At 39.4% G+C, this 25,337-nt stretch overlaps 1 protein-coding gene across 3 annotated transcripts; it reads left to right on the top strand.

Annotated features, from left to right (window-relative positions):
- Window positions 1-423: 423 nt before the first annotated feature.
- MED1 (mediator complex subunit 1) lies at window positions 424-25,337 on the top strand. 3 transcript variants are annotated; one of them, XM_043584289.1, is made up of 17 exons: window positions 424-665; window positions 3,098-3,204; window positions 5,593-5,671; window positions 9,114-9,168; window positions 9,272-9,404; window positions 10,124-10,152; window positions 12,572-12,643; window positions 13,296-13,370; window positions 13,817-13,890; window positions 14,253-14,342; window positions 15,723-15,834; window positions 16,709-16,833; window positions 17,094-17,212; window positions 18,201-18,402; window positions 19,939-20,034; window positions 20,153-20,258; window positions 21,568-25,337. In XM_043584289.1, the coding sequence occupies exons 1-17, from the start codon at window positions 641-643 to the stop codon at window positions 24,818-24,820; spliced, it is 4,752 nt and encodes a 1,583-aa protein (XP_043440224.1). In that variant the 5' UTR covers window positions 424-640; the 3' UTR covers window positions 24,821-25,337. The 3 variants fall into 3 exon arrangements, with proteins under 3 accessions (XP_043440224.1, XP_043440225.1, XP_043440226.1); XM_043584290.1 differs by lacking the exons at window positions 424-665; window positions 3,098-3,204; window positions 9,272-9,404 and having other exon boundaries at window positions 5,610-5,671; XM_043584291.1 differs by lacking the exons at window positions 424-665; window positions 3,098-3,204; window positions 5,593-5,671; window positions 9,114-9,168; window positions 9,272-9,404 and adding an exon at window positions 9,435-9,684.

Here is a 25,337-nt window from a genome sequence, read left to right as displayed (position 1 = left end):
TCAAAAAAATTGGAATTGCGTGAGAAATATTTCTTAAATTTGAGAAAAAGTTAGGAAATGGGAATTAAGTGAATTGGACCGGCTGGGAACGTCATGTTACAAAGAGCCAATATAATTTTTATAGGATAATTTTTCCATCTAGTATCTCAAGAAAGCGTATTATCTTTAATACCAATATTCTTTGAAGAACCAGTCTTTCAGTAAAGAGATTCCGGGATTTTGATTTACGAACTTCTTTGCCATTTGCAAGCAGAGCCAAGCGCTACCAAACAGCAAACACCATACCTGGGAGCAATAACTCTTGATACGACCGAGAACTAAGGGAAAGCTTGATTGGGTGATTCTCGCGAGAAGTACCACATTCACTATTTTTCGCGATATTTTCGTGCCCAACCCTTTTCCTAGTCTCGCAGGATCACGGTTAATCTCGCGATATTTGGGAAGTTCCGTGGGGAAAATGGCGGCGGCCGGGAGCACCCTTCTCTTCTTGCCGCCGGGGACTTCAGACTGAGCCTTCTTGGGAAGAGTGGGGACGGCTGGTGCCCTGCGTTCCGAAAGCCCGAACCAACTTGGTTCCCTCGTTAGTGGTGGGGGAGGGCTTATCCTCTTGTGTAGGACTCAGGACCTCCCCACCGTCAGGATGAAGGCTCAGGGGGAAACCGAGGGTGAGTGACTTGAGGGGGAAAGCAGGGGGCGGGACACAGCTTTGGGGAGCCAATCTGTGGAAGAAGCTGGGGGGCCTACGCTCCCGAGGTCGTGGAGTCCAGGAGGCGGGATAGGTGTCAGTTTTAGATTCTGACTGTGCCTTCTTTGGCGGTGAAGGACTCTGACTTTGGGGTGATGCGGGCTCCCAACTTATGTGAAGGTTTCCTGCTTAGCTAGGGGCAATCATTTGGGCCTCAGGACGTTTTTAACCTAGAGTTAATGGAAGACCAGGCGAGTGAATCTATAATTTGCTTACACCTTGTTTTAGAAGGGACGTTTGAATAATGACGTTTAAAAATATAATTATATTATTATAATGATATAAAGCTGTGTGTCAAATATTGGAGGATGTTTCGGCGTGAGTGAAATGATAGGACCTTAAGATTTTAAAAGCCAGTAGTTCTATAGAATGTCACAGTGGTCAAACCTTGTACTATTGTATATTTGTAAAATGCGTTGAATTTATCGTTTCAATGGCTAGATTAACAACTGCTGAAAAACAACTTTTCTGTTGGAATCTTAGAATCTATAAAGTTTTACACTCTTAACGGCTTCCTTAGTATTTTGGATATAGTTCTGTTAATAAGAATCACTGTATCAGTGTTTATCCATCTTTTCCACTTTGAGCTTTGTTAGATCAGCGGCCTTGCCTTACTCATGGTTGTGTAGTCCCTGACCCAGAACGTGTTTGATATGAGCGTTTGATTTGAGCATTCGTATAAAGTACTTATCATCAGGCTTCTTAAGGAAAAGGGGGGTGGAGAGTGTATTTTAAAGAAGAGGAAGAAGAAAAGTATATCCAAGTCTTGGTGCAGAGGACTGATGAGTGTAAAAGGGAAACTCGAGACAGGAATTTCATGTAGTTTGCTCACTAATGTATCTCCAGCACATAAAATAATGCTCGAATGAGTGAATCTTGGAAGTGGGAATTGCCAACAATGTGTTCAAAACTATATAAACTGGCTGAAACAGTTCTCAAACCAGTTTTCCAGGATATGAGGACATTGGAAGGAGTTTGAATCTTGATTTAGAAAATGCCACTGCCTTAACTCTGATTGCTGACATTGTATTCAACTTTCAATGTCAACATCAACTGTCACTTTTTTTGTAATATCTCCACAACTAATAATGAACTTTTCCTTTTTTGCATTTGAGTAGTAATGTGTTTCTGTTTTTAACAGCATATCTCATTTTGCTCTGTGTCATGGTTATTTCCACTTTAACTTAGGTACACCCCCTCACAGATGTCATCTTAGTCGTATTGTGTGTTTTGCATTGCCAGCAGTCTCTAGCACATGTCCTTGCTCGTATTATATTTCAGTAATAATAATTTTTAAAAACCCTCACAGATGTCATCTCAGACATATTGCGTGTGTGCGTTTTTTAAGTTTATTCATTTTTTTTTTTTTTGAGAGTGCATGAGAGAGAGGCAGAGAATCTCAAGCAGGCTCCATTGTCAGCACAGAGCCAGATGTGGGACTCAGTCTCACAAACCATGAGATCATGACCTGAGCTGAAATCAAGAGTTGGACGCTTAACGGACTGAGCCGCCCAGGCACTCCATATTGCAAGTTTTTGTATTGCCAGTGGTCTCTAATACAGGTCCTTGCTCATACTAGAAGTACACGAATTAGAGGAAGGGTCAGCTATATTTCAAAAGTAAAAATTTAATGAAAATATAAATAAAAACTATATTTCAATAATAAAATAAAAAACTATCATTCAATAATAAATGTAATAACATTTCAAAAATAAAAATCAACTAAATTTCAATAATGAAAATTATAATTCAGTAATAAAAATTAAAGGGGTTGGAGAGCATAAGAGCTTTGTTCACTCGCAGGACAGAAACCGAGGTCTTTTCTACCTTTCTCTTACCTCTACCGGAAATTTATCCTTTAGTTGTTGACATATTTCCTATCCATATAGGTTTAGTTTGAAAAATCAAAATGACAAATACAGCATGTTTTCTTGATAATACATATATATTGATCTATTAGAGTTACATCAAAAAATTTAAAAAGCCTGTATTTCACATTGAAAACCAACTAACCATAGTAAGGCCATGTTCAAATGTATGCTCTACATATATCATGAAATGATTTTGTCACTAAATTGTAGTCCTGATCCTGAAACATGATTAGAGGTGATTCTTGTTTTGGTTTTCATTAAAAGACTGAATAGAAACCAGTTATGTTTTAAGGAGTTCCTTAGACCCCAATTTCTGTGTTGTCTCGTTAAAAATAAATTATTTGTATGTTTTGAAGTAAATGATATTGAAAAATATTTTAACTGAGTTCTTACCAAGGATGAGGTATGGGGGTTTCTTTTGCAAGAAGAATTGAAATGTCTTGAAAGAGTTTCTAATGATGTTTTCTAATTTGTATCATAGAGTCGGAGAAGCTGAGTAAGATGAGTTCTCTCTTGGAACGGCTACATGCAAAATTTAACCAAAATAGACCTTGGAGTGAAACCATTAAGCTTGTGCGTCAAGTCATGGTGAGGATTATGGTGGTGGATAAAGTGTTGTGCTTAGATAATTACTTAATAAGCTAAGCTCCCCATGTAGACTTTTTCAAACCAATTATTATAGTGTGTCCTCAGTCTTATTTATCACAAAACACCTGAGTACATGGTGCACATCAACTTGAGTCTACCCAAGAAGTTCTGTTTATAAAATTATGTTAATCGAGCTATAGTACACTGGGGTACTTCAGGCAAAGGTGCTTAGAAATACACCTAGGAGAGACACATATGATAGACTGATGTAGGGAGACCTTTCTTCTTCACTTGCTATTAAGCTCCTTGAGTCTATTTTTTTTTTTTAATTTTTTTTTTTCAACTTTTATTTAGTTTTGGGACAGAGAGAGAGCATGAACGGGGGAGGGGCAGAGAGAGAGGGAGACACAGAATCAGAAGCAGGCTCCAGGCTCTGAGCCATCAGCCCAGAGCCTGACGTGGGGCTCGAACTCATGGACCGCGAGATCGTGACCTGGCTGAAGTCGGACACTTAACCGACTGCGCCACCCAGGCGCCCCGCTCCTTGAGTCTAATGTGATAGTATTTTCATGTATTTACACTGCTAGTAGAGTTTGCGATTAATTCTTAATAAGCTTCACCTGTTCACTCTGTCAACTACTACTTCTTGAGTCATTTATCAGTATGGGGAGCCCTTAAATGGAAGTTAAGTAGAAGATAAGTGGTAGTGACTGGATGTTAAAAGTTCATTCACGTGATTCCAGTGGTAGTCAAATGATGTAGGAAAACTTTACTTCTGTGATTTGACCTGGGTAATGATGGGGCGGGGGGGGGGGGGGGGGGCGGGCGGCGGGGGTTCACTTTGGTAATTCATTCATGGATCTCTTCACTTAGATTCATATACTTTTCTGTATATATGTTATATACTTCAGTGAAAGTACCCCCTCCTCCCCACCAAGTCTTAATTTGGGTCCATAGTAAGTTCAGTTTAATAGATTTATTAGTGTTTAATGTGATCATATCAGTATAGCTCCAGCAAAAGAACTAAATTTGCTGTCAAAAGACCTATATTTGAAGTTCTTAGTAGCTATGTGACTTTGAAAAAATTATTTACTGGGTCTCAGTTTTCTTATTTGGAAATAGAGGCACACAATACCAGTTTGCTTTTCCACATAGTTTTATTTTGAGGATTGAGTGAGATAATGGATATTAAAGTGTGGTGTTGCTTAAAGATTTATGTAACTAAATTCGAGAAATATATGTATATCCTTTGGCTGAAGATTATGTACATAAAATATATATGTATATTTTAATGTTTTAAAAAGAAGAATGGCTATTTTTCCTGTCTGAGGATTCAGAGGTTGTCATTTTTATACTACAAGGTAGTCATATTCTAGTTGGAAACATGCTCTGTAAATGATATTGTCATTAGACATCATGAGATAGAGGAATTCGAGATGGCTACTAAGACCCTCTCATGGGGTACCAGTGTCTTGGTTTTGGGGCACCATAGCTTCTACTGTCTACTTCTCACTCTGCAGATTCAGAAACCTAATTTTGTTGGTGTATTAAGACTTTGAAGAGTTTTCAACAACTGACATAGTAACAAAATCTCAGTAGACTAAATGTAAATCAGAATTCCAATTTATTAATCTACCACAGAGAGTTTATCTTTCCAGTTACCAGAATATTGGTTACCATTGTGCAGAGCAACCCCTTATCTATTCAAGATACAAGGGAAGCCAGATTATTAATCAGATGTTTGTTTGTTTCTTAGAACAAAGAGAGATTTAAGACATGGAAAGGCCTGAAAAACTATCTTTGTATCATAAAGCTGTTCACATTTCTAGAGAATAGAATGTTGTGCAGAGAGGAACTTCTTCTTTGGATAGAGTTAGAAAAACTATGTCAGATCTTTTGTTCTTTGGGAGTCCCTTTTTCTGGACTACACGTTCTGTTTTTTAGAGTTACTCTAATTTTACTAAGGTCTGGTTATATTTCTTAGATTACACAGAAATCACCTTGTTAGGTTTGGGAATTGCCAGATCTCCTGAGCCACCCTATTTAACTGACTAAATTTAGGATGTAGTTACTTCTGCGGGAAGCTGATCTCATTTATTGTATTTGATTCTTCCTAATCTAAAATAAGATCTGGGCATACTTTTTTTCTACCTTCATGTATGTGGATATGGATGTATCCATGTTTATGAACTTTTCCTCCTGTGGAAGGATGGACAGAGTAACAGGAGTCTATAGATTATCAGAGTATGTAGAGAATATAGAGTATATAGACCTATAGCATATAGTCTGAGGATTATCCTGAAATATTACTACTAGGATAAGTCCATTGACCTGAAACACTGTTGGCTTGGTTAATTTCTATCTTGAATGTTTTCCTACTTATTATAGGAGAAGAGGGTTGTGATGAGTTCTGGAGGGCACCAACATTTGGTCAGCTGTCTGGAGACATTGCAGAAAGCTCTCAAAGGTTTGTAAACATGTTTGAAATATGCTTTTTTTTTTTTTTTTAAGGTTTATCTTTGAGAGAGAGCAAGAGGGAGAGGGGCAGAGAGAGGGAGACAGGATCCCAAGTGGGCTCTGCACTGACAGCAGAGAGCCCAATGTGGGGCTTGAACTCACAAACTGGGAGATGATGACCTGAGCTGAAGGCAGAAGCTCAACCAACTGAACCACCCAAGTGCCCCTGAAATATGCTTTCTTAAAATGCCCAGTTTTTATAAAGACTATTTTATACTTACATGAGAAATATAAATTGAGATAGATAAACTTTCTTTGCTAGGTGATGTTCTTGTTTTCACTATGGAGTTGAGACCACCTCTTAATTTTTTTTTTTTTTAGTTAATTTTTTCAGAGAGATAGAACAGGGGAGGGGCAGAGAGAGAGGGAGAAAGGTAATCTCAACCAGGCTCTGCACTGTTAGAGCAGAGCCAGATGTGGGACTCGAACTCATGAACTGTGAGATCATGACGTGAGCTGAAATCAAGAGTCAGATGCTTAACCGACTGACTGAGCCACCCAGGCACCCCAAGATGAGATCTCACCTGAATTTTTGAAACATTTATTTTTGATCCTATTTGGGAGACTGGTAGAGACTCAAAAGATAGTTGATGGAGGGTAACTATAAGGTAGCAAGGGAAAGTTCTTTTTCTTCACATGTTCTCTCTGTCTTTTTTTTTAATGTTTATTTTTGGGAGAGAGAGACCGTGCAAGTGGGGGGAGGGACAGAGGGAAACACAGAATCCAAAGCAGGCTTCAGGCTCTGAGCTGTCAGCACAGAGCCCAATGCGAGGCTTGAACAAACAAATTGTGAGATCATGACCCGAGTCAAAGTCAGACTTTTAACTGACTGAGCCACCTAGGCGCCCCCAGTTTCTTTTTATAATGTTTTATTATTTATTTTTGAGAGTGAAAGAGACAGAGCACAAGTAGGGGAGGGGCAGAGAGAGGGAGGGAGACACAGAATCCAAAGCAGGCTCCAGGCTCTGAGCTGTCAACACAGAGCCCAACATGGGACTTGAATTCTTGAACCGTGAGATCATGACCTGAACTGAAGTCAGATCCTTAACTGATTGAGCCATCCAGGCACTCTTCTTCAGATGTTCTCTTCTAATTAACTTGCAATAAGAAAATGGACATTTTGACTCTAAAGGATTTTTACATTGTTATGGACAGTGTTTTCAGGAAAGCAAATAAAATTTAAATCATGAGCTTGAATATTTATGATTATAATTACTACTTCTGTGTATTTTGGGGGAGAAATGAAAGTAAAAAACAGATTTTACTCTGATCCATCACAAATGAACTTGATTCAGCTGAATAGTTCCCCCCCACCTCCACCCCTTGGGTTTTCTTTGACATCTCAAGTCTGAGAGTAGGTGCCTACAACCTTCATCGCCCCTTCTAATGTTTCCTTTTCTGATGGTTAAGAATCCTTGTTCATCAAAATGTAGAGAATCCCACTTTGCTTCTTCCAGCTCAACGTAGAGTCTCAATGTTAAGAAACTGGTAGCCCTTCCCAATCTGTGGAAATACTATGGTACGTAGAGGCAGAGGCTGTTAACTTTTTAACTGTGGTAAAATATACATAACATAACATTTACCCTTTGAACCATTTAAAATTATAGTTGAGTGGCATTAAGTACATTCACATTGCTACATAACCATCACTACCATTGTCCATCTTCAGGACTTTTTCATCTTCCCGAGCTGAAATCCTGTATTCATTAAACAGTAATTTCTCCTTTCTCCCTCTCCTCAACTCCTTGTAACCATCATTCTAGTTTCTCTCTGTAAGAATTTGTCTACTCTAGATACCTCATGTTAGTGGAATGAAACAGTATTTGTCCTTATGTGACTGACTTTTCACTTAGCATAATGTCTTCAAGGTTCATCCATTTTGTAGCATGTATCAGAATTACCTCTCTGTTAAAAAAAGCTAAATAGTGGTGCCTGAATGGATCAGTCAGTTAAGCATCCGACTCTTGATTTCAGCTCAGGTCATGATCTTACAGTTCATAGGAATGAGCCCCGGGTCAGGCTCTGCACTGATAGTGCAAAACCTCCTTGGGATTCTCTCTCTCCTTCTTTCTCTGATCCTATATTCCAGCTCTCTCAAAATATATTCATAAACATTTTTTTAAAAAGCTAAGTAATATTTTGCATGTGTATACCACATTTTTATTCCTCCATTCATGAATGGACATTTGGGTTTCCACCTTTTGGCTGTAGTGAATAATGGTGCTATGAATATTGAATATTTCTTTATGTTGGTTTTAGTTTTGATGTTAATCTTCCTTATTCTAGCATTAGCAGATACATGTGTCTTTTTGAAGTTAAAGATAACTTGTCCCAAATGAGTAATGCAAAAGGGAGAGGAAAAAGGTCCGATAATTTTTTCAAATAGATCTTTTTTTTTTTTAATGTTTATTTATTTTTGAGAGAGAGAGAGACAGAGCAAGAGCAGGGGAAGGGCAGAAAGAGAGGGAGACAGAATCTGAAGCAGGTTCCAGGCTCTGAGCTGTCAGCACAGAGCCCGATATGGGGCTTGAATCCACACGCTGCAAGATCATAACCTGAACTGAATCTGAATGGTAAACTAAGTCACCCAGGCGCTCCAAATAGATCTTTTCTAAATTTTTTTTTTTTTAACATTTATTCATTGTTGAGAGAGAGAGAGAGAGAGAGAGAGAGTGAGCAGGGGAGAGGCAGAGAGAGAGGGAGACACAGAATCCGAAGCCAACTCCAGGCTCCGAGCTGTCAGCACAGAAACTGACTTGAGTCTTGAACTCACCAACTATGAGATCATGACCTGAACTGAAGTCAGAGGCTTAACTGAACTGAGCCACACAGGTGCCCCCAAAATAGATCTTTTTAATTTTTTTTTAAATGTTTATTTTTGAGAAAGAGTGAGACAGAGCACGAGTGGGTGAGGGGTAGAGAGAGAGGGAGACACAGAATCCGAAGCAGCCTCCAGGCTCCGAGATGTCAGCACAGAGCCTGACGTGGGGCTTGAACCCACAAACGTGGGATCATGACCTGAGCCGAAACCAAGAGTTGATGCTTAACTGACTGAGCCATCCTGGAGCCCCTCAAATAGATCTTTTTAAAGTGAGCTCTGTGCCCAACTGGGGCTCAAAATCACAACCCCAAGATTAAGAGTCGCATGTTCCACCAACTGAGTCAGCCAAGTGCTCCTCAAGTAGGTCTTTTTTTTTGACCCTTACTATTTAGGTCACAGCTAAGTCTTAACTTATGAACATACAAAAATTCTAAGCATTTGAACTGTTGGATGTAATGGCTTGAATGTATGGATATACTCCTTAGGATGTTTTGGTTTTTGAAGAATAAAATTTAAGTTATTTGGAGGATTTTGTGATTTCCTTTTTTTTTTTTTTTTTACCCTTTCCTAGTAACATCTTTACCAGCAATGACTGACCGTTTGGAGTCTATAGCAAGACAGAATGGGTAAGTAGTCTATCTTAGGCAGAAGTATTTAACTTAGTGTTGACTTTGGGTGGCTTTATTTATGTGTCTTCTATTAATTTTTGTTTTGATTTGTTCCTGCTAGACTGGGCTCTCATCTCAGTGCCAGTGGCACTGAATGTTACATCACGTCAGATATGTTCTATGTGGAAGTGCAGTTAGATCCTGCAGGACAGCTTTGTGATGTAAAAGTGGCTCACCATGGGGAGAATCCTGTGGTATGTGCTGTTGATATTTCACTGGAATCTGTGGGGTTTACTTAGGGACATTAATTTTAAGATGAATTGTTGGGGTTTGAAATAGCTTGGGCTTAGGTTTTTTCATGAGCCACTGTAGAGATGATGTGATGGGCTGTAATGTAATGTCAATAGCTCTAGAATGGAATTTAGAATAACATGGGTCCATCTCTGACATCATCCAAAGGCTTTGACAAGTGGAGACGCTAGAGGAACCCTTTCCATTTCATATCAACAAACATGAGCCGCAATTGAACAATAGGTGCTGGGGATATGGAGATAAATAACTTAAAGTTCTTATCCTCAAAGAGCTAATAATCAAAAAGGACAGATAATCTTGTACATAACTAATGTCTCTGAAAAATCTTGTAATAGAGATGAATGTTTAATGTGTGTAACCAAGACAGTTGAATGTGGACTCCAAGGATGGCATTAAAGAGAGGTCCTACTGTTTTAAACAAACTACTGAAAGTTGATTCCATTATAAACTAGTTCATATACTTTGATCTTGAATTTCCCACCCCAACCCCATGGTTTACCAAGTAGAAAGAAGCTGCTTTTTGATATCTTAATATAAGGATCATCTGTAGTTTTAATGTTGTTGTTATAAAGCATGTGCTATTAATAAAAGAGAAAAACTTTTGATGTCTTCAAAGGCCTTAAAGTAGTTTAAAGTTTTAACATGATTTGTTTAATTTCAGAGCTGTCCAGAACTTGTACAGCAACTAAGGTAAGCAAATGATGTTTATGTTCCCTGATACTGGCAGACAATGCTGTTCTTTATAGTTGGGTGTTGAGGCTGGTCAGAAGTTATTATCTTTATCAAAAGAAAAGAAAAAATTTACTCTCCTGAGGAACATACTTATTTTCTTAGGTCAAGATTTTTCAGTCTATGTTTGTTCACTTTCAGTATGGACTTAGCTTGGTTTCTCAACTTAGTCTATCCCAGGATTTTGCAACCTTGGCAGTATTGACAGTTTGGATTGGAAAATTCTTTGCTATAGGGGACTGCCTTGTGCAATGTAGGATGTTTAACCACATTCTTGCCCCCCTAGTATCTATCTCCTGACCTGTGACAATAAAAAATATCTCTAGATATTGTTAAATGTTCCCTGGTGGGCAAAATCACTCCTGGTTGAAAACTGATCTAGCCTCAAAAATTCTGTGTGCAACAAAAATAAATAGAAACTAATTATTGAATGAGAGAAGGCTTGAGAGAATTGAGTCTATGTCATGAAAAGCACTTATTTTCACTTTAATTTTGAGAAAAACTGTCTTACATTTAAGGTGTATGTGTGATAAACTCCCATCATAGGAAAAGCACTAGGCTTGAAGAGTTTCTTAGCAGTTAATGGCATTTCCTTCTGGATTATCCTTTCCCTTTAAATTGAGTGGAAATTTACTTTCTGGGATTTTGAAAAAGTCATTACATCAATTTTATGTTTTAAATATAGCAAAGTTCTCAGATACTACGTGGAAATGTCTTAAGGTGTTAATAGTGAGGAAATAAGTTTTACAGTCGGCCTTTGCAGTAATCATTTTAATGTGTTTCTAGCCAAATGTGCCAAGTTTGAACCACCTTTTAAAAATTGCAATGCAACATAAAAACCTTTTTATAAGTCTAGCAACAGGTGTGTTACCAGAATAGTCCAGAAAGCCAATACTTCTGGTTCTAATCCTGGAGTAGGAGACTGCACCAATTTATGAACTAACTGGTGGTGTTCTAAAGTTAATTTGTAAGCATGTTTTGAAATGGGAACTTCAGAAAGAATATTAGCCCTTGTGTGCAATTTTTAGTCACTTTGTATAGGTGATAATTTTAAGGTAGAGGGTTTATTTTGCTGCTGTTCTTGTTTCTTTTTACTGTCTTCATGGCATTTTGGGTAGTAAGTGCTCATATTTGCTCAATAAATGCCTGACCAAATATCTGACATTGGTAGGGCAATTTAGCTTTCAAGAAACTTTTTTTTTCTTTTAAGTTTGAAATAAGATACAGAGAATTAGAGTTGTTGAGTTGTGTTGGATTCCTGAGCCTGCCCACAGAGCCTAATTGACTAAGAATCCAAACCCGAATATTGGGTTCTAGGAAGCAAGGGGTCTAGGTAGTAGTTTTCTTTTTTCTGGGGCAGATCTCGTCATAGGAACATTCTCGAATATGTGGCTTGCCTCCATAGTGCTCATCTCCTTTTCTCCAGGCCTCTCATCTCTCTCCTAGTGTTCATTTTCCTCTCTACCCTTAGATTGCCATATGCATGCAAGTATTCTATTTTCCAAATTTATTTGACTTCCATTTCCTCCAATCAAAAGTTTTTTTTTCCCTCACAACATTCAATCATCTCAGTTACATATTAAGAGGAAAAGAAAGTGATTTATTTATTTATTTATTTATTTATTTATTTATTTATTACTTATTAATTTTTTAATGTTTGTTTATTTTTGAGAGAGAGAGTGCGAGCCAGGGAGGGGCAGAGAGAGAGGGAGGGAGACACAGAATCCGAAACAGGCTCCAGGCTCTGAGCTGTCAGCACAGAGCCCGATGTGGGGCCCGAACCCACAAACTGTGAGATCATGACCAGAGCTGAAGTCAGACACCCAACCGACTGAGCCACCCAGGCGCCCCAGAAAGTGATTTATTTAAATCAAGTCTCATTATGTAGGAGCAAATTACTGTAATATATGAACTATTAGGTCTTTTTGACTCTTTTGTACTGCTTACAAGTACCTTCTCCAGAAAAATGGGAAGGAGAAAGGGAAACATTTTTTTTTTGCTACTTTTTTTTTTCTTTTTTAACCTTAGTTATTTTGAGAGAGAGCACGCGTGTGTGTGTGCGCGCGTGCTGGGAAGGGGCAGAGAGAGAAGGAAAGACAGAATCCCAAGCAGACTCTGCCCAATGCAGGGCTCGAACTCAAAAACTGTGAGATCATGACCTGAGCTGAAATCAAGAGTTGAATGCTTAACTGACTGAGCCTCCCAGGTGCCCCTTCTTTTGCTACTTTTGATTGATGCTAGAAAACTTTGGCTGGGGGGAAAAAGAGTAAAGCAAATTATTAAAATTAGTTTTATATAGCCATGATTTTTTGGTACTTTGCATTAAGATTGAGTAGTAATTGTGTTTTATTCTCCTCCTTCTTTCCTGAACTCCTTATAGGGAAAAAAATTTTGATGAATTTTCTAAGCACCTTAAGGGTCTTGTTAATCTTTATAACCTTCCAGGGGACAAGTAAGTATTTCTTTATTTTTTTGCTTTTGTTGGAAAAATTCGTATAAATATACTTGTGCTTAAAAACTTGCCGAGTCTTCTGCCCTATCTTATTTGTGATTTCTTCTCCTACTGACAACCTATAGCTTCCAATTTTATATCTTTTGAAGGTATTTTAAATAAATAATATCTGCATTAATGGATATAATGCTAAAAGACATTATAATCTTTGAGATGTCTTCAACATGTTGATTTTTTTTAGGTTTATTTATTTTGAGAGAGAGAAAGAGACTGCAAGTGGGGGAGGGGCAGAGAGTGGGGCAGGGGAGAGAATCCCAAGCAGGCTCTGTACTGACAGATGTGGGACTCCAGCTCATGAACTGTGAGATCATGACCTAAACGAAAGTCGAATGCTAGACCAACTGAGCCACCCAGGTGCCCCAACATGATTTTTAGGCTGAAAAGAAATTAGTTGTTGTTGAACTTGCTCATCATTTTTATTTTTAACCTACCTGGGGTTCTGTTAACTAGCTTGGGTCTTTCAAATAGAATTGCCTTCAAGGGAATGTTAATGTGTGTGTGTGTGTGTGTATGTGTGTGTGTGTGTGTGTGTGTGTGTGTGTGTGTATGTTTTTCAACTCTTTAACTCTTGTTCTCTTCATCTACTTTCTAGCAAACTGAAGACTAAAATGTACTTGGCTCTCCAATCCTTAGAACAGGATCTATCTAAAATGGCAGTTATGTATTGGTAAGACTGGCTAAGGTGTCAATTCTGTTGAATTGTACCTTCTGGGTACTTTGTTCTTAAAGCTTTTCATCTAGGGTGTTACTAGGGTCCTCTATCATATATCTTGTCTATCTCATTTTACTTCCCAAATGATCACATTCCATTTTCTGAGTATTGGTATGTCCAAGTTGTTCGTTGGTATTCCATCAATTTTATTTGAAGACTTGTCAAACCTGGCCTCTGGTCTTATAAATAATAGTCTACTTATAATTTTTGTTCACTGTATTACATACTGGTTTATACTTGTAAGTGATCTCTTCGAAAGTAAAATACAATTGCTCTATGCCCAGTTATAAGAGTCATTAAGTTAGTATTCTAAGACTTTTAACAGCTGAATTCATTAATACATTGTGCACTAATACCTTCAGGGCTAAAATACAAGCAAACATAGATCATTTTTCTCACAGGAAAGCAACCAATGCTGGTCCCCTGGATAAGATTCTTCATGGAAGTGTTGGCTATCTTACTCCAAGAAGTGGGGGTATGTGATCCTACGTTGCTTATTTAGAAAATTGTTTAGTTTTAGTTAAGGGGTCATTACTTAAATTTCACTTTGGGATTACAAGCACAGGGAGAAAATTAGCAGTCACTTGTGTATTATTAGATGGTTTCCAAGGTGTCAATGCTTCTTGCCCTCCCCCATTTACATTTTTAAATTGTGAAGTAAATTGTTGGCACTAGAATTAATACTTCTGGTGCCATTATATTTTATAAGTTGCTTTGGAGCATGAATCCTCTTATTTATGAAACTATTTTCTCATGTAGTTTTGTAGAAATGGGAATGTTTTTCTATATTTCTAATTTACCTGATAAATATATAGTGATAAGTGTTATTTTTCATAGGTCATTTAATGAACTTGAAGTACTATGCCTCTCCTTCTGATCTGCTGGATGATAAGACTACATCTCCCATCATTTTGCATGAGAATAATGGTAAGGCTTTAACTGTAAAGCAACTGAAGGTTTTGTTCAGTGTTTAAAAAATATTTAAAATAATTGAACGCCCAAGCCTGTGTGTATTTCCTGGTTTGCCATCCCTACCAAAGTTTGCTGTTTCTCTCAGTTTGCATCTGTAACACACACATGCTCATAAGTATATACATATGTACGTATATACATACATACATACATACATAATAGTACAAACTTAATAGGTGCTTATGAACAAGTAGGTGAATGAATGAAAAGATATAAACCATTTGTCTTGAAATAATCCCCTTTAAACATTAAAGGTGAAAAAATTACCCAGCTTACTAAAGAATTACAATAATAGATGGTTTTTTTTGTTTTTTGTTTTTTTTTAAGTTTATTCATGTTTTTTGAGACAGAGTGAAAGAGAGAGCATGTGCCTGCGGGGAGAGAATCCTAAGCAGGCTCTGCACCGACAGTGCAGACCTCCCAACTCACAAACATGTGAGATCATGACCTGAGCCAAAACCAAGAGTCAGACACTTAACTGACTGAGCCACCCAGGTGCCCCTCTATTTGCTTTTTAATATACTAAAACAAAATGAGAAATGGCCTAATCCCTCATTTGGTTCCCTTATAACTTTAGTCATTGATTATCCTATAATCATAATTCTATTTAAAAGCATTCTGGAGTTGGAGAAAATAAGTAAATGTCGATAATGTGCCTTTAAGGGGCTCCTGGGTGGCTTAGTCGGTTGAGCATCCAACTCTTGATTTCAGCTTAGGTCCTGGTCCCAGGGTGATGGGATTGAGCCCCATGTCGGGCTCTGCACTGAGCGTGGGAACCTGCTTAAAATTTTCTCTCTCTCCCCTCTCCTCCCTCTGTCCCACTTCTCTCCCCCACTTGCACTCTCTCAAATAAAAAAAATAAAATAAAAAATTGGGACACCTGGGTGGCTCAGTCCATTAAGCATCTGACTTCAGCTCAGATCATGATCTCTCTGTAAATGAATTTGAGCCCTGCATTGGGCTCTGTGCTGACCACTCAGAACCTGGAGCCTGCTTCAAATTCTGTGTCTCCCTCTCTCTCTGCCCCTCCCCTGTGCTTGCGTGCACACTCATGCTCTCTCTCTCTCTTTCTCAGAAATAAACATTAAAAAAATTTTTTTTAAATTTTTTTTCTTTGGAGTATATGGTTTCCTGTATTTTGTTTTATTTACTGACAGAAATACTGGTTATTAGAAGGCAGCTTCTCAAACTTCTAAGTCATACAGGTATTATATTATCTGACAAATTAGGGTTAGCAAATTATGCAGAAGGTAGTTTGTTTTTTTGTTTTTAAGTGTTAAGATCCTTGTAATTTGTGTTACTTTGGAGAATACCCCTTTTCTTTCCTATTCTCAGTTCCTCGATCATTGGGCATGAACGCATCAGTGACAATAGAAGGAACATCTGCTATGTATAAACTTCCAATTGCACCATTAATTATGGGGTCACATCCAGTTGACAACAAATGGTAAGTTAAATATACTTCCAGGGTAGCAAAGTTTATTTTTTCCAACTTCAAGCCTGGTATGAAATAAGTAATACTTTCACTTGGCTCTTCTCTCACTTAACTTTCTAGAGATTGGCTTTTTATTTTCTCTTTTTAATTCCTCTTTTCAATATCTATTTGAATGTTCCTGTCTGAAGTCTGCTTATAGAACACATTGTCTATCCTGACAGAGAAGGAGGAGAACTGTACTAATTCCCTTGGTTTAATGATTGCTTCAGTTTTTTAGGTTATCATGGGATTTATATTGTTTTGGAGTCATATTGGAGTAATAACTAGAGAGCCTGTCTCAGGATAGATGTTTGATTAAGTACGTAAGGGTTAATGAATAGGATGTTTTGGAACTGGGGAAAGAAAGTTGAAAGAGTGAACTATTATTTTTTTTAACATCTTATTTATTTTTTAATTTTAACTAATCTCTACACCCAATGTGGGGCTCAAACTCAGGACCCCAAGATCAAGAGTCGCATGCTCTTCTGACTGAGGCAGGTGTCCCCAAAAGAGTAAAATTAAAAAATATTTATTTGTTTATTTTTGAGAGAGAGAGAGAATAGCAGGGGAAGGACAGAGAAAGAGAGGAGAGAGAGAGAGTCCCAAGCTGGCTCCGCACTGTCAGCAGAGAGCCTGATGCAAGGCTCAGTCATGAACTGTGAGATCATGACCTGAGCCAAAGTCTGACAGTTACCTGACTGATCCACCCAGGCATCCCCTGAAAGAGTGAACTTTTTTGATAGGCTTTTGTTAAATGATATGGACATGTCTAAGAACAAATGTTTAGATTTTTTATTTTTGTATCAAGTCAAAATCCAACCATCCCCCCCCCCTTTTTTTTTTGAAGGACTCCCTCCTTCTCCTTAATCACCAGTGCCAACAGTGTTGATCTTCCTGCCTGTTTCTTCTTGAAATTTCCCCAGCCAATCCCAGTATCTAGAGCATTTGTTCAGAAACTTCAGAACTGCACAGGTGAGTTTTAAGCATCAGGAGGTAATACTTGTTAAAAGTGTAAAAAACAAACTTCAAATTCAGATTATTTTAGACTTCTTTCAGTCTTGCAGGTCTCAAAAAAGTACTGATGGGTATAAATGTCATGGTGCTGTGTATTAGTAAATGCTTATTAGTAAGTACTTTTTCAATGAATGGATGAATGAAATAGAAGTCACAAAGGGAAAACAGAGCTGTCACCATTTGATGTTATTGTGATCATTATATTCTTGTTTTTCCAGGAATTCCATTGTTTGAAACTCAACCAACTTATGTACCCCTCTATGAATTAATCACTCAATTTGAGCTGTCAAAGGACCCTGACCCCATACCTTTGAATCACAACATGCGATTTTATGCTGTAAGTAAGGCTTATAGATTGTTGTAGGTTATATTTGAACCCAGGATCAGAATCTTCCTTTATAGGAATACTGAGGTCAGAAACATATCTTTTGGACTACTGGGCCATTTTCTAGTTCCTCATTCAGGCAGGAAATCACAGAAATTTCTGAAACATACTGAAGAAAGAGAGCATGAGCTTCCAAGTCAGGATATAACTGTACATTTCATGGCCAAAATTTCAGATGAAAGTCTCATAATGGTATCCTGAACTTTTACAAGCTTTTAAGTAGATGTTAAGAATTTTTTTCTTTTTAATTTATTTAGAGAGACAGCAAGTATGTGCAAGTGGGGGAGGGGCAGAGAGGGAGAGAGAATCCCAAGCAGGCTCTGTGCTTGTCAGCACAGAGCCCAATATGGGGCTCCAAATCCATCAACCGTGAGATCATGTCCTAGACTGAAGTCAGTCACTTAACCAACTGAGCCACCCAGGCACCCCAGATGTTAACAATTCTTAATGTTTAATTCTTTCAAGTGTCATGACCTGAAAAGATCCTTCAAGTACATGCAAAGAAGTCCTGGAATGAATAAATTAAGGAAGGTTCCAAAACCTCATCTGGACTTGAATTTATTTGAATGTTTGATGATAGTCTAGACTAAAGTAGTAGTTCCCAAATTCTGACTGCATTACATTATATAAGGTGTTTTATTTAAAATATAGATTTTGCACTTAGAATTCAGGAACCTTTTTTAAACAGATTTCTGAGGTAATTTTTTTTAGCTAGGTTAGGAAACCACTAGCAGAACATTTACAAAAAAGAGGTCTTTTCAGCCAAGTAATTGATAACATCAGCTGACCAAATAATTCACTGTGGAGTTTTATTATTCACTAAGGAATTGCGGCTGATTTTTGAGAAGTGGGTTGTCCCCCCCCCCCCCCCCCATGCTTCTGTGGTTGAAGCATGATGGATGAATAAATAGCATTCATTTCTTTTGTTCTTTTTGCCCAGGCTCTTCCAGGTCAGCAGCACTGCTATTTCCTCAACAAGGATGCTCCTCTTCCAGATGGCAGAAGTCTACAGGGAACCTTAGTTAGCAAAATCACCTTTCAGCACCCTGGCCGAGTTCCTCTGATCCTAAATCTGATCAGACATCAAGTGGCCTATAACACCCTAATAGGAAGTTGTGTCAAAAGAACTATTCTGAAAGAAGGTACTACTTTTCCTTTTGATATAGTTACTGGCAAATGGAAACTTGATTACTCTTGTGGTTCTCTAAATTGGTGGCCTATTATATTCCCTGTAGAACTTTTAAAACTGGTTTCCGTTCCCAAGTAAATTGATATAGAACCTCAGTGGTAGGAGTTGGGAATCTAGTTTAAGCTCCACAAATAGTTATGATAGAACTCATCAATAAATTGGCATTTGGAAACCACTAGTTGTTTGTAATGAATTTATTCTTTCTCTGCATACAGTGATATAATTGGGTACCTACGAGCCTGAATCTTATAGCAGATATGTAAGGTAGAACTTGGGACACTGTAGGAAGAGATGACTTCTTCCTCCCCACCCCTTTATTAAAGTAATCTCTACACTCCATATGGGGCTTTAATTCACAACCCTGAAATCAAGAGTCGCATGTGCTGCCAGGCATCCCAGAGACGATTTCTTGATATCTAAATCAAGGTTGTTTAGGACAGTGCTTCCCAGCTTTTAGTCCTGCCTGAGTATATTTCATCTCCCCATTCTTTGGGGAACTTAAGCTTAAAAGGGGGTAAGACCTGTGCCCTTTGCTTTTTCTCCCAGGATTCTGAATGCTGATATTTTTCAAATGCAGTTTGCTATTAGAAAACTGCATCCTGCTATCCCTGAAAAGAATTTTGGCTGCTCTAGTTAACCACAGTTAATTTTTTACCTTAGTTGTAAAGCACTTCACAAATAGAAATGTATCAGTGCAAGTGGTAGGCAAAAAGAAACAGGGAAGTTAAATCAGGAGATAGCATTTTTGAGAATAAGAACTGGTTTAAAATGAGAAATTTTAGAGTAATGGCACTGACCACATGCAAGTGTGCTTATGACCCTTCTATGTCATGTATTTGAATCTGGGAGAATTCTCCAGATGGTTTCAGGACATCTGGATATTAGTTTTCATAAGATAGTTACAAAGTTAGTCCCGCAGAGATGCATATGCTTTTTTCCAAGAAAGTACATGATCCTTATCTCTGGGCTGCCAGCGTGTTTGGCTTAAGAACCTATGATGATAGTTACATACGTGTATTTGGCATAACTATCACTTTACATGATAGCCCCTAGATCCCTGCTTACCAAACTATGGGTTGCATAGCTAACATCTGCAAACACTGATAGCAGGGTTTATTATAGTGGTTCTGGATATCTGCTTATCACAAAGAATGAAAAACTCTTCTTGGCCAGTTTCTTTTCAGAATTCACTTTCAAGGCAAGGTGTTTATATCTGTCAAGGTCTCCAGTAATTTAGGGATCAAATGGCTTTCATTTTAGAAAATGGAAGTTTAGTTGCTTGTTTTGGAGTATTTATAACATAAGCTGGCATAGTCCTTGGAATCTGATTCCTTCTATCACCTCTGAATGATGTAGTAAGTTTTGTGTGTTAAAAAATGTGTGGGATTTAGTTTCTAAGGAGACAGAATTTCTGTATACTTAGGGATTAGTATTTACTTGTATCTAATATTTGGTTGATTATTTTATGATCCTTTTCTTTGCTTTTTAGATTCTCCTGGGCTCCTCCAATTTGAAGTGTGTCCCCTCTCAGAGTCCCGTTTCAGCGTATCTTTTCAGCACCCTGTGAATGACTCCCTGGTGTGTGGTGAGTTGTGAGGGGGCTAGCACTTCTCTTAGGGCAGTGGTTTGGTCCCTTTATTTTCTTTTTGAAAAATCAGAAGCTGAGTCTCTCTCAAATACCTCCTATGTATTTTGTCTTTCAGTGGTTATGGATGTACAGGACTCAACACATGTGAGCTGTAAACTGTACAAGGGGCTGTCAGATGCACTCATCTGCACAGATGACTTCATTGCCAAAGTTGTTCAAAGGTAGCACTGGCCCTTTTCCTTCAGAGTCCCATTAAGAGGAGTATAAGGAGTGCTGTTTTCAGTATTAGATTGAACTGGAAATTTAGGAGGAGAGCATATAGTCACTGCTTTGAATTCACCTTCCTCTGCTTTAGGATTCAAAAGCAATGTGAGCTTTGGTGTTTTAAATATTATGAGAGTAATAGGAAGTAAGGTAGGTAACTTTAGGCCCAGTGTTAGGGTTCTTTTAGGAGGGGGAGAGCTGAAATAAGATGTAGATTTTTTTTTTCACTTACCTTTTGTTTCACTTTTTAACATATGTAATATGTTAAATGGTGGCATGTGGGAAGATACTTAAGGCAGTCAGCTTCCCAGAAACATTAGTATGTAATTTTGAGATTTTTCTGGAGTAGGTACTTGTGGCCTATTTTGTAAGTAAATCTTATTGGAACGCAGCCATGTCTGTTCATTTACGTATTGTCTGTGGTGCCTTTTAAGTTCAGATGGCAGAACAGCTGGACAGAAACCATATGATCTTCAAAAGCCTAAAATATTACTATCTGGTCTTTTAAGAAAGGTTGTTACAATGTTCTGGAGCAAAGTGTTTTCAAAAATATGTTTATAAAATAAACAAGATTTTATACCAATAATAGCATTTTTCACAGTATAGTGTTGGGATGATCTAAGCCATTAAAGCTTAGAACTTGATGGGTCAAGAAATTTTTCTAGTGGTTCATTAAGATAAATAGCAATCTCATTAGTCACATGTGAAGCCCCAAAAGGAGGGCATTTTCTTACCAAGTTCATTATCAGTTTTCTTTTAGTTCAGTATGATATCTAATTTGGACTCTGTTTATGGTTGGTTGGTTTTGGTAGTGCTTCAGAAGAGGTTGAGATTGCTTACTAATACAGGTTCTTATTTTATCAAGTTTATTTTTTTGAGAAAGGGTGTGCGTGCGAGTGGGGGAGGGGCAGAGAGAGAAAATCTTAAGCAGGCTATGTGCAGTCAGTGCAGAGCCCATTGTGGGGCTCAGTCTCATGAACTGTGAGGTCATGACCTGAGCCGAAATCAAGAGTTGGATGCCTCACCGACTGAGCCACCCAGGCGCCCCCAGATTCTTTTTAGAATGAATTTGCTCAAAGCTCTGGCATTTTATAGAACTACTCCTGCCTTTTGGGTTACTTGCCTTACCTGAAAATTGCTTAATGGAAACTTTTGATGGCATGTCTGAAACTCAGGCAGAATTAAAGCCTGTTCTCCCAAATAAAAATTGTTTTCATTCAGCAGCTAGTACATTGGTAACTTTGTTTTTTCCATCTTTTCTTACAGATGTATGTCCATCCCTGTGACGATGAGGGCTATTCGGAGGAAAGCTGAAACCATTCAGGCCGACACCCCAGCACTGTCCCTCATTGCAGAGACAGTTGAAGACATGGTGAAAAAGAACCTGCCCCCGGCTAGCAGCCCAGGGTATGGCATGACCACAGGCAACAACCCAATGAGTGGTACCACTACACCAACCAACACCTTTCCGGGGGGTCCCATTACCACCTTGTTTAATATGAGCATGAGCATCAAAGATCGGCATGAGTCGGTGGGCCATGGGGAGGACTTCAGCAAGGTGTCTCAGAACCCAATTCTTACCAGTTTGTTGCAAATCACAGGGAACGGGGGGTCTACCATTGGCTCGAGTCCGACCCCTCCTCATCACACGCCGCCACCTGTCTCTTCGATGGCCGGCAACACCAAGAACCACCCGATGCTCATGAACCTTCTTAAAGATAATCCTGCCCAGGATTTCTCAACCCTTTATGGAAGCAGCCCTTTAGAAAGGCAGAACTCTTCTTCCGGCTCACCCCGGATGGAAATATGCCCGGGAAGCAACAAGGCAAAGAAGAAGAAGTCATCAAGATTACCACCTGACAAACCCAAGCACCAGACTGAAGATGACTTTCAGAGGGAGCTATTTTCAATGGATGTTGACTCACAGAACCCTATCTTTGATGTCAACATGACAGCAGACACGCTGGATACACCACACATCACTCCAGCTCCAAGCCAGTGCAGTACTCCCCCAACAACTTACCCACAACCAGTACCTCACCCCCAGCCCAGTATTCAAAGGATGGTCCGGCTATCCAGTTCAGACAGCATTGGCCCAGATGTAACTGATATCCTTTCAGACATTGCGGAAGAAGCCTCTAAGCTTCCCAGCACTAGTGACGATTGCCCACCCATTGGCACCCCTGTTCGAGATTCTTCAAGCTCTGGGCATTCTCAGAGTGCCCTCTTTGACCCTGATGTCTTTCAAACCAATAATAATGAAAATCCATACACAGATCCAGCTGACCTAATTGCAGATGCTGCTGGAAGCCCCAGTAGTGACTCTCCTACCAATCATTTTTTTCCTGATGGAGTAGATTTTAATCCTGATTTGTTGAACAGCCAGAGCCAAAGTGGTTTTGGAGAAGAATATTTTGACGAAAGTAGCCAAAGCGGAGATAATGATGACTTCAAAGGATTTGCATCTCAGGCACTAAATACTTTGGGGGTGCCAATGCTTGGAGGTGATAATGGGGAGACTAAGTTTAAAGGCAATAGCCAAGCTGACACAGTTGATTTCAGTATTATAGCAGTGGCTGGTAAGGCTTTGGGTCCTACAGATCTCATGGAGCATCACAGTGGTAGCCAGAGTCCTTTATTGACTACTGGGGACTTAGGGAAAGAAAAGACTCAAAAGCGAGTAAAGGAAGGCAATGGCAGCAGTAATAGTAGTCTGTCAGGGCCAGGATTAGATAGCAAACCAGGGAAGCGCAGCCGGACCCCTTCTAACGATGGTAAAAGCAAAGATAAGCCTCCAAAGCGAAAGAAGGCAGACACTGAGGGAAAGTCTCCATCTCACAGTTCTTCTAACCGACCTTTCACCCCACCTACCAGTACAGGTGGATCCAAATCTCCAGGCAGTTCAGGAAGATCGCAGACTCCCCCAGGTGTTGCCACACCACCTATTCCCAAGATCACTATTCAGATTCCTAAAGGTACCGTGATGGTGGGCAAGCCCTCCTCCCATAGTCAGTATACCAGCAGTGGCTCTGTGTCTTCCTCAGGCAGTAAAAGCCACCATAGCCATTCTTCCTCCTCTTCTTCCTCATCTTCTGCTTCCAACTCAGGCAAGATGAAAAGCAGTAAATCAGAAGGTTCTTCAAGTTCCAAGTTAAGTAGCAGTGTATATTCTAGCCAAGGGTCTACTGGATCTAGCCAGTCTAAAAATTCATCCCAGTCTGGGGGCAAGCCAGGCTCCTCTCCCATTACCAAGCATGGACTGAGCAGTGGCTCCAGCAGCACTAAAATGAAACCTCAAGGGAAGCCATCTTCACTTATGAATCCCTCTTTAAGTAAACCAAACATATCCCCTTCTCATTCAAGGCCACCTGGAGGCTCTGATAAGCTTGCCTCTCCAATGAAGCCTGTCCCTGGGACTCCCCCATCTTCTAAAGCCAAGTCCCCCATCAGTTCAGGTTCTGGTGGTTCTCATTTGTCTGGAACTAGTTCAGGCACTGGCATGAAGTCATCTTCAGGGTTAGGATCCTCAGGCTCATTGTCTCAGAAAACTCCCCCATCATCTAATTCTTGTACAGCATCTTCCTCTTCCTTTTCTTCAAGTGGCTCTTCCATGTCCTCCTCTCAGAACCAGCATGGGAGTTCCAAAGGGAAATCCCCCAGCAGAAATAAGAAGCCGTCCTTAACAGCTGTCATAGATAAACTGAAGCATGGGGTTGTCACGAGTGGCCCTGGAGGTGAAGACCCAATGGATGGCCAGATGGGGGTGAGCACAAATTCTTCTAGCCATCCTATGTCCTCCAAACATAACATGTCAGGAGGAGAGTTCCAGGGTAAGCGTGAGAAAAGTGATAAAGAAAAATCCAAGGTTTCCACCTCGGGGGGCTCAGTGGATTCGTCTAAGAAGACCTCAGAGTCAAAAAATGTGGGGAGCACAGGTGTGGCAAAAATTATCATCAGCAAGCATGATGGGGGTTCCCCCAGCATTAAAGCCAAAGTGACTTTGCAGAAACCTGGGGAAAGTAGTGGAGAGGGGCTCAGGCCTCAGATGGCCTCTTCCAAAAACTATGGCTCTCCACTCATCAGTGGTTCCACTCCAAAGCATGAGCGTGGCTCTCCTAGCCATAGTAAGTCACCAGCATATACTCCCCAGAATCTGGACAGTGAAAGTGAGTCAGGCTCTTCCATAGCGGAGAAATCTTATCAGAACAGTCCCAGCTCAGATGATGGTATCCGACCACTTCCAGAATACAGCACAGAAAAGCATAAGAAGCACAAAAAAGAAAAGAAGAAAGTAAAAGACAAAGATCGAGACCGGGACCGGGACAAAGACCGAGACAAGAAAAAATCTCATAGTCTCAAGCCAGAGAGTTGGTCTAAATCACCCATCTCTTCAGACCAGTCCTTGTCTATGACAAGTAACACAATTTTATCTACAGACAGGCCCTCAAGGCTCAGCCCTGACTTTATGATTGGGGAGGAAGATGACGATCTTATGGATGTGGCCCTGATTGGCAATTAGGAACCTTTTTAAGACAAAAGTGGCCAGAGAAAAACTAAGTTTATAGGCAAACCACCATAAGGGGTGAGTTAGGCAGGTCTGATTTTGTGTTTAAGAATCTTAAATGGCATGGTTTTGACACCGAGCTGGGTGAATTTAGAAAGGCATAGCCAGACCCAACTAAAGAGACCATAGGGTTTGATTCTGGTTACCAAGAATCACTTTTTCTTTTGCCAGATAAAAGGAAAAAAAAAAGTTAAAATACTTGCTTATGAAAGGGAGGGGGTGGGTGGGGCATAAGGAGAGGGAAGGGTGGGAAAGAGTTTTGTGGGAAATATTCATATATTTTTTTTTCCCCTTTTTCCATTTTTAGGCCATGTTTTAACTCATTTTAGTGCATGTATTTGAAGGGCTGGGCAGCAAATGAAAAAGCAATACATTCCTTGATGCATTTGCATGAAGGTTGTTCACTTTGTTTGGGTAGTTGTCCATTTGAGGCATGGGCAAATGAAGGACTTTGGTCATTTTGGACACTTAA

This window comes from Prionailurus bengalensis, chromosome E1 (assembly GCF_016509475.1).
Source record: "Prionailurus bengalensis isolate Pbe53 chromosome E1, Fcat_Pben_1.1_paternal_pri, whole genome shotgun sequence".
Taxonomy (NCBI): Eukaryota; Metazoa; Chordata; class Mammalia; order Carnivora; family Felidae; genus Prionailurus; species Prionailurus bengalensis.
The sequence above is the reverse complement of the archived record's forward strand: the minus strand, read 5'-3'. Positions and strand labels throughout refer to the sequence as shown.

Excerpts from the sequence above, each read along its gene's own strand:
- MED1 (XM_043584289.1), top strand. The coding sequence starts at position 641 with ATGAAGGCTCAGGGGGAAACCGAGG. Across the intron at positions 3,205-5,592 it reads AGCTTGTGCGTCAAGTCATG|GAGAAGAGGGTTGTGATGAG; the intron begins GTGAGGATTATG and ends TACTTATTATAG. Across the intron at positions 18,403-19,938 it reads AAGAACTATTCTGAAAGAAG|ATTCTCCTGGGCTCCTCCAA; the intron begins GTACTACTTTTC and ends TTTGCTTTTTAG.